The 9,235-nt window shown below is 43.5% G+C and overlaps 1 protein-coding gene across 3 annotated transcripts in view; it reads right to left on the reverse strand.

The window, feature by feature from the left end:
- SPOCK1 (SPARC (osteonectin), cwcv and kazal like domains proteoglycan 1) overlaps positions 1-9,235 on the reverse strand; it is a 500,723-nt gene that overhangs the window by 24,743 nt on the left and 466,745 nt on the right. For all 3 annotated transcript variants that reach the window (XM_006017185.3, XM_025196024.1, XM_025196025.1), the window contains one exon: positions 6,142-6,258. In XM_006017185.3, coding sequence (XP_006017247.2) covers positions 6,142-6,258 — 117 coding nt within the window. The remainder of the gene's footprint in view (positions 1-6,141; positions 6,259-9,235) is intronic.

Raw genomic sequence — 9,235 nt, forward strand, 5'->3', positions numbered from 1 at the left:
GGGGGGGGCAGGCCTAGACCATAGCTCTTCTTCTCCTTGGGCAAGCACCCGAACCACTGGGATAGAAGAGGTGCTGGTGTAAGCAATCCTCCTACTCCATATAATTTGCAGCAGGTATGTGTGTAAGGTGCACCTGTTCTGCCACTGGTGGAACTAGAACCCAAAGTATGTGTTTGGAGCCACGGCTTGACCTCCTCAGCAAGGCCAGCAGGCCTAGACCATAGCTCTTCTTCTCCTTGGGCAAGCACCCGAACCACTGGGATAGAAGAGGTGCTGGTGTAAGCAATCCTCCTACTCCATATAATTTGCAGCAGGTATGTGTGTAAGGTGCACCTGTTCTGCCACTGGTGGAACTAGAACCCAAAGTATGTGTTTGGAGCCACGGCTTGACCTCCTCAGCAAGGCCAGTAGGGTTGTGGTGGGCAGAGGGGACACAGCTGCTGGGCTTTTATTTGACTACCCCTTCCTGCTCTGGATGGAGGGGGAGGGCAGAGCAGGGGGTTAAGTGCCATGTTGGGGTGTTCCTACTGCTCAGGGAAGCATTTGCAAGGTGTGCTTCATACCTTGTCCAGACTGTTCACCAGTCTATCCAGCTGCTTTCTACCAGGGCCCACCCTCCATGTGTGTAAGTGAGAGCTTGCCCTTAGCTGGGGACAAAGCCAATGGCATGGCAGGACCAGATGCCAGCATCTCTTACTCCTTCACTTGTTCCCTGATGATATTCGTGTATTATTTCTATGACTTTGCTCTCCTCCCTCTTGTATGGCCTTTATCTTTCCGTGTAACGTGTGCTCAGGGACACAGCAGCAGCAACAGCACATGGGTGACCATGCTAAGCTGAATGAGCAGATTGTAAGATAATGACTAATACGGATAAGAAGCTGCTTTGTGACACATCAGAGATGCAATTATGGAAGGTCACTTATGAAGAAAGTTAATTATATTAGTTTAAGAAACACTCTTCTGTTGGAATTTTAAATAAACAAGGGTGCTCTCCCAGGCTTTACAAGTTAACATTTCTTATGGGGTCTCCTCTAATAAACACTGCAGTTTATAAGTGAGAGAGTGGGATATGTAAGCGTTTAGATATTAGAGTGATAGATGCTTTGGAAAACCCTTGGATAGATGGCTATTACTAGTGAAAAGGTTAATACCACAATGGCCTTTCAGCATGTGGGTGAAAGTGAGATGCAACAGCAGTTTCAATCTCACTTCAAATTGCCTCTTGATAAAAGTTACTTCCAATATATCACTTTTTTTTTTTTTTGTGTGTGCTAATTTTGTAGCTGCAGTCAAAACCAAAGAGGCTGAAACCCAAACCCGTTCCTCGCAAGGGGCACTTGCAGGAATTCAAGTGGACTCTGAGTAAAGTACGTGGGGTTCACAATGCAAGACTCGCATCTAGTGAGGCAGATCCACCACCCCACTGCGGGGATGCCTTCAACATCCTTGCAGGAAATGTTCACAGTACTCCATTGCTTTTACCCAGCAGTCACTGCTTGGGCCTACAACCCTTTGGGCTCCATAATCCATTTTCACTTCCCCCGGTGTAAGATTAGGCAGCTTACGGTCTTAGGGTAAATTTGCTTATAAAGATGTATTGTGCCAGACAGATGGTTTATTGGCTTTCTGTAGTGACTCTAGTTTTCATTTAATGCTCTAGACCAGTTGGTTTTCAGTGGTCTGTGGATGTCAAAGGGGTCCATGAAAGATGACTACAATCAATCAAAAGTATGTGAATACCCACACTTACAATTCAAAGGGGTCCGCACCTGCATTCAAAATTTCCAAAGGGGTCCGCAAATGAAAAAAATGCTGAAAACCAGTAGTCTAGACTCACAGCTCTGGAGACCAACACAATAGATTGGCGGTTCTTGACCTTTGAATCGCCGGGTAACCCTCTTTAGCTTCAAAGCACCCCTCAGAAAATGCCAGTGCTCAGTTTTCAGTTGCTTTTTTGACTACAGAAAAACACTAGAGCAATTTTTCAGTTGCAAAGAACTTGGCAAGACCGCAACAGGGCAGAATGTTTGTCATATTATGGATGCCGATTTGAAATCTGTGGGTTTATCCTGTGAACCATGCTTGCACACCCAACCGTGCTAACACTGTGTACTCAGGGCACCCTTGAAAGGATCTCAGAGCACCTCGTGGCGTCCTGGTTGTGAATCCCTACAACAGGCAGAAGCAGCTATGTGAATTTTTTTTCATGCCCTCCTACCTGTGTCTCAACCCTGACCTGCAATGGTCGCTACGCAGGGTGGAGAGAATAGCACCAACTTCATATTCATTCAGTTCTTGGCTCTTCTGCACATACTGCCAAGAAGGATGCCAATTAGTGTCAATTGTGGCAGTGGCTCTTCTGATATGGGCACCTGTTCACTAGGAGCTGGATTGAGACCATTACATTTTACACTCCATCTGACAGCTGTTCGAAGAACTAACAACTTTCATTCACTGCAAACCTGGAAGGGATTCAAACAGGCGACCTCCATGTGAAAGGCTCCATATTCCGTTAATACCTAAAGCAAGCCGTCTCCTCAGAATAATAATAATAAAAAAAAATCCTTTAAGTGAAATTCCTAATTAAAAATAAATACACCTTCTGGCACATAAATTGCTTTTCTTCCTCCAAGAAGTGACTTATCTGAGCCAAGTGTACTTTATTAAACTATACTACAATTAAATTAACACAGGGAATAATTAACCAAGTTTCCATTATCATTAAAAAAAAAAAAAAAAAGGAAGAAAAGTAAAATTCCTCAGCTAGGCTTTTTTCTATTGCATCAAGCTTTGCTGACTGTAAAGGAAGAACAACTCCCATTCCTACCAACAGACCAGCTGAGTGGGTATCTGGAACACAGGAACTTTTCAAATTAGCAACAGCCCCACGGACAATTTGCATCTGATCCTAGTGTCTAATTAGTTTTATTATTTTCTTATTTCAGTGCATGTCTGCAAGGTGCTCACATTAATATTATTTATGGAGGTGATGTCAGCTGTACAAAGAAGCACTCCCTAACACAAAGGGTTTAGTTTAAGTCACAAGGGGTGCGTCTACACATACACCATGCTACGGTGACATGGTGATCACGTGGGTCTACATGTCATTGGCAGCTACGTTGCCCTAGCAGCGCGCTCCCCCATTGTAATGTGCGGCTACGACAATGTAGCAGTGAAATCTAACCATACGCCATGTGCACAGTGCAGTAGGGGCACTTACTGTCCAAAAGGAAGTACTAAAGCACAGCGCCATAGCAATGTTGCCATATGGTGATGTGTAGACATGCCCAAAGGCAGATATTACCTTGAATGAAGGCCTATTTTTTGAAACACTACGGTTACCCACCTCTTTTCCTTTCACGAAAGAAAAAAAAATAGGAGTGAATGTTTCCTCCCCAGCCCGCTTCACCCGAGGGTGATCTTAATGCATTCAAAGAGCTTATTCACCCTCACAGTAGCATCTTGAAAATTTAATGTAGCACAGAGAAATCTCCGCTGGAAGCACCTTTTCTAGACAGCTGATGTGTCCAAGGCATCTTAGTCATCTCTTCCCACCATCTGTTCCTTCTGCTGCCACGGGGGCATACCCAAATGGATTACTTTGAAGATACACATGCCTTTTAAAGCTCCATGGGCATAACCAAACTGGTTCAATTTAGCGCAGTGATCAGGCTGCGGAAGGGGGAGGACCATAAACAGGGTAATAAAATGGATTGTGCATACATCAGGAAGGTAGTGCAGGGTTTCCAGTGCTTCACATGTTGGCATGAATTCAGATCAAGACTTGCTTCCATTTTAGTCTGTGGGGAGTATGTAGACCCCCTGAATTTTGCTTTGAATGTTGAGCACCATTTTAGATTCTCTCTATTCTTAGAAATGCTTTAAGTTGACATTAGACGAGGCAAAATCCAGATGCCTTTACTCTATGGGCATGCCTGAACATCACCCTATGTCGCTGTAGAGGTGTGCTACATCACTGTATGACATGCTGTGGCAATGTAGTGATCACATGAGCCCGTGATTGACACCTACTTTGCTGTAGCGGCGTGCTCCCCCATTTTACTGCTCCCGCTGTGGTGAAAACTAACCATGTGCCACATGCACGGTGCAGTACAGGTTCCAAAAGGAACTACTAAAAACAGTGCTGTAACAACAGCACCGCAGGGCAACATGTAGATTTGCCTTATGTGTATTTTCAGTGCAATCAGGGAAAATCAGTGGTGTAGAATTTGGCCTGTATAAGGATTAACTTGCAGATAAATAGAAAAGGCTCACTTTTTGTGGCTTGCCCTAAAGGTTTAGCTGTGCCAGTTCTTAAGCAGTTTGTGTAATAAAAACAAGAAAATAATATAAGGAACAATATCTGGAAAATATGCCAAATTTGTAGGTCATTAGTGTACCAATGAATGGCTGTTCATTTGAACCATGAGATCATCAAGGCAACCTCCGACATACAAGCTCTGTGGAAGCAAACTAAATGAAAACAAGATGACAAGAGTTTTCCCTACTGAAATTGCTTTGAGGAGTCCAAACTTAAGCATCTTGAGGAACCAGTTTGGTCTTTAGCCCTTGGCACCTCTTTATGCAGAGCTCTAAAGTCATCTATGCAGAGAGTGTCGTTAAGTATCTTAATAAAGCAAGATTTAGAGCCTCGGTCTAGTTCTGGGCCCTAAGGGCTTCAGGAGAAAGCTTATGTCCTTGGCTCTTTAAAAGGGGGAAAAATACCCTTGGACCTGATGTGAATTCATTTCCTCAAGCCATTACAAGATTCGTTCCAAACTGCCTCTCTACACAACTGTTTGGCTACATTTCCATAATAAATTCATTACTTTGCCGTGCTCTTTAAGAAATAAGAAGCTCACAGTGTTTTAAAGCTACATGCATGGCCATTTATGTGTAACTGTAAATAAGCTGGAAATGTATGGAAATGTATGGACATGGGAGTTATCAAGAGAGCTTATTTGTGCATTTGGCTTGTATCGCACAAATTTGATATAATTATTCTGCATTATACAAACTCTGTTTGCAGTTTGGAGCACTCTGCTGCAGCCTAGATTGGCTCTCCAGAGTAAGAGGCAGCAGACTGGTGTGCAACTCTTGATGCCAGCATGAGATAGGGTGGTGAGAGGACTCAGCAGTGAACTGGCACTCTCTTTGCCCTTTCTCACCACCCATTCTTGGTGGGTGGAGGGATTGGAGTAAGCAGAGTTTCTTAACCCATGCCTGCAATCCAAAAACCATTAGGATTTTATACCTTTTTTGCTCATAACATTTATCCTCACCATGACAGACCTAAGAGAAGACAAGCTCATTTCAGCTGTTTAATGAGCATGACCTCCTTTGCTAACCACTGCGAGAGTCTTTCCCTCCCTGGTGGGTAAAGCACATCAAAATCAGTCATGTTGGTTTTGCCCATAGGGAATAAACATCCTTGCAATTATTCATTTTGCTTCGTTTCTTTAAAAGGAGCAGATGCGAAGAAGGTGGACTAAGGACCTGAGCCATGTCTGTTAACATCGTTTCCCAACACATGCAATATTCAGATTTTCCTGCCTTCCATCAGCTAATCTCTCCAGCCCCATGCTTATCCTTTAGATGCTTCCACCCCATTGTCATTTCTGTGAGGTAGGCCTAACTGGGTATAGCAAAATGAAGCCTAAGCAATTTTAAAGCCCTGGTATAACTTCCTTTATGTTGTATTTTACCTAAATCCTTATTGCTTATATACTGCATCTTGGCTCTGATCAGACAATGTGAAGAAAAAGTGTTGTCATGTGCTTGACTAGTACCTGAACAGTCTGTGGACTTAACAGCAGACTGACTGACCAACTAAACCAAATTGTGTACATCTGGGTCTCATGATGTCTGCTTTTAAAACCATATAGGCTGAGAGTACAGTGACCAATTGTAACTCGTTTCGAGATCAACAGGAGCTGCAGATGTTCAGCATCTCTCAAGACAAGGCCCTTTATATGATGTTACCGCACTTGCTTCTTAGTGCTTGTTTAGATGTTAGTCTGCTTGCTTCTGGGTCCTTGACACTATAGGTCAAGACTAGCGATTGCAACAACTGCTCTGCCCTGTGAATGGTGACAGACCGTGCAAGGTTGCCCAGAACTTTAGAAAGTGTTTTCTTACTGCCTTGCGCCGTCTCCGAGCTTGTTGGCTTGATGACGCGGTTGGCATCCTCGTGAAGTGCTCCGAACCAGTCCTTTAGCCGGGAAGCAAGATTCCTTAGCTCCTTGTCTGTGCAAGCTATTAAAAGAAAAAAGATACAAGTTGAATTGCAGAGATCCTGTAAGCTGACTTTAATGAAAAAGCAACTGTTATTTGTTTTCGGTAGCACAGCCCCTGCCTCTTAGAGTGTCGATGTGAAAGACAAAGGGAAAGCAAGACAACATGTAAAAGAAATATAAATCACATTGAAAAGTTTCAACACCGCCATTATATTCTCTGTAGCGCTAGACACGCTTGGTGATCTAAGATCCAACCGACACATCCAGCTCTCCACAAGTTCTCAATTAGAGGTATGCAAGTATTTAAATAAGGCTGTTGCTTCTCAGGATTTTACAGAGGAACATTAGTCCATCATAAATGAAGAGCGTTTTGCCTAGAAGTACTTTCAGAAAGGGCAATGGATGGAAATACTGGTAAGCACCATCTCTTTCCTTTGAGTGCTCATCTATATGGATAGTCCAGTGGGGAGGGTACCAAAGCAGAGTCCGCTCTACCTGGAGGTATGTCTTAGAGTCTTAGATGAAGAGACTGGAGGACTACTTCTCTAGAGGGAGCCCCCCACCACTGGAGAGTCAAGCACAGCTAAGTCCTAGGCTTTGGAGTGGGGGCTGACCCCATCGCTCAGGGCAGTAAACCTGAAATCCAGCCTCATGCTCCTCTTTTTTTTTTCCCCAGGGAAGTGAACTACTTACAAACAAAGCACTTCCCTGGAGGTCGACACTCCCTTGAATAATAGAGGCATTTAAATACTCGCCAACCACAGTGTAGTGCCGCACAGAGATATCACAAGGTAGCTGAGAATATCCTAAATCATGGGCTGGAGTTTCAAGGTGCAAGGCAGTGCCATGTGTGACCCCCGCAAGCTAGCTCGGCACATAGCAGCTCCAGAAATGGGAGTGCTACAGGTGAACTGGCATGATGCTCTCTCTGTTAGGGCTAATAAGCCCTACTTCTCAGCACAGCCGTGGGGGAGCACTGCATTAGTATAGCTACATATGCAGAGCTAGCTCAGGTCTCTCTTCACAATGCAAGACGGACATAGCTTTAAACCAGGCAGCATGGGGGAAGTCGCATTAGTAGAGGGTAGAGGGAGGGAGTCTGATTGAAGTGAAGGGAAACATGGAGCCTTGCCCTACAAGAGAAGCCCCATGGCTAAGACCAGGGGAGTGTCTGGTCTTGCAAAAAGACTTCTGAGAGCACCTTTCAGCCTAAAAACACAGCCTGGATCACTGCAGAAGCTCCACCATGAGCCATGGGATTGAGAAGGGGATGCATTATGCCTTGGCACAGAACAGAGGAGATGCAGAGCATGTGTGCGCCATGGCAAAATTATTTCCAAGCTCAAGGACTTGAGGTACGTGTGCACCCATGGCAGAACATGTGCATGGACAAGCACCTGAAAGAGAACAAGATGCCGGGGATAATTTAAAACTCATGTTTCATTTAGTTTAGGGCTATTGTCACAACATCAGGAAATCTGTTCCTTAAAGAAACCTGCCATGTTCTTCCAATCTACTGCAAATAAGACTTTGCTACCTCCATAGGTTGTCATAATTCCTTTCTCTTAGCTAGATAAAAGGATCTAATGCTTGCTTCCCTTATGAATTTTTACTGAGAAACATCTAATTTTTCCATAAATTTCAGTCAGAAGATTAACGTCCAGCCGAAGCCAATATTTCTTAGGAGAAAAAGCTACATGACACACCACTTTCTGTCAGAAAGAATATTCCTACTTCTGCATCATCTTCAGTACTTGAATTCACAGATTCAGACCATTTTATCATTCTTGCCATGAACTCATTCTAAATTTTAAAGAACATTTCTTAGAATACAAAACAAGATTTTATGCAATAGAAGCAGACATCCTTCACAGAGTAACCACAACATGTCCTCTCCAATTCACTGCATATTTTAATATTCCTCCCACTGACTTAGTTAAGAATGAGTCCCACTGCTTGCTTTCCCATGTTAAACTCACTGCTTTGGTAGCTACATTACTCTGCTATTCTAAGGAGCTAGAAAGAGTACAAGTGGGCGCATCTACACAAGATGCATAATGCGCAGTAGACTAATTCTACTGCACGTTAGCGCATCACAGCAGAAGCCGTGCTAATGTGCTAATGCGCAGAATTAGTCTATTGTGCATTGTCACAAAAAGACTGCGTGCCTTTGCCACTGTGCAGTAGCACTGGCTACTGCACATTTATGTAGCACCTCATATTAGAGGTACTAAATTTAATGCACAGTAGCAAAGGTGCGTTAATGCATGTGTAGACACGCCCAGTGTGCCATATTGTTTTTTCTAGCTTTGTAACTGCTCTCCCCACAGTGTGTTTGGAACATAATCTTCTCCTTGTTTCCAGACAGGTATGACTACTTAAGAATGTAAATTTGGGGGGGTGAAATGTAAAGTTTTAAATTTTAGTATGCATTTTTTTTCCCATGCATCTACAACTACAGATGGATTTTCTTTACATTCCTAATAAAGACAGAACACAGACATCACCAGTGCACTGAGGTTGAATTGAGGCAGGAAAGGGTAAGCTCCAAAGAAGAAATGTTTTCAGAAGGTAATGGATGTGTAGACGCAGCGGCCTATCATAGAAGACGATCCAACTTTTAGGCATACTGCAGCTTTTATTACTTCAGAGGCTTATACTTGATCCCCCTTTATTTTATAACATACTTATATTTAAGCTTATATTTTATTCAGCACATACTACTTTATTTTTGAAAGGAGAAGCAGCAGTCCTTGACAGTTGAGATGTCTGAGATCTGTCTTCCACTTTTCCTGTAAAGGGCAGAACTAATCAAGGTAAACGGACTTCCCATTTTGTACACTGCACATGATACTGGTGAAAGGTGCTGGTTTGCTGCCAGCACCTGAGAGAGGTCCTCCATCGCAGAAGAAATATAGCACAAAAGCAGCAGAACAAGCTCTACAATGAAAAGGCATCTTGGCAGTATGCAACCGTGACCACAACAGTCCACCTCT

Source organism: Alligator sinensis, unplaced genomic scaffold (assembly GCF_000455745.1).
Source record: "Alligator sinensis unplaced genomic scaffold, ASM45574v1 scaffold111_1, whole genome shotgun sequence".
Lineage (NCBI taxonomy): Eukaryota > Metazoa > Chordata > Crocodylia > Alligatoridae > Alligator > Alligator sinensis.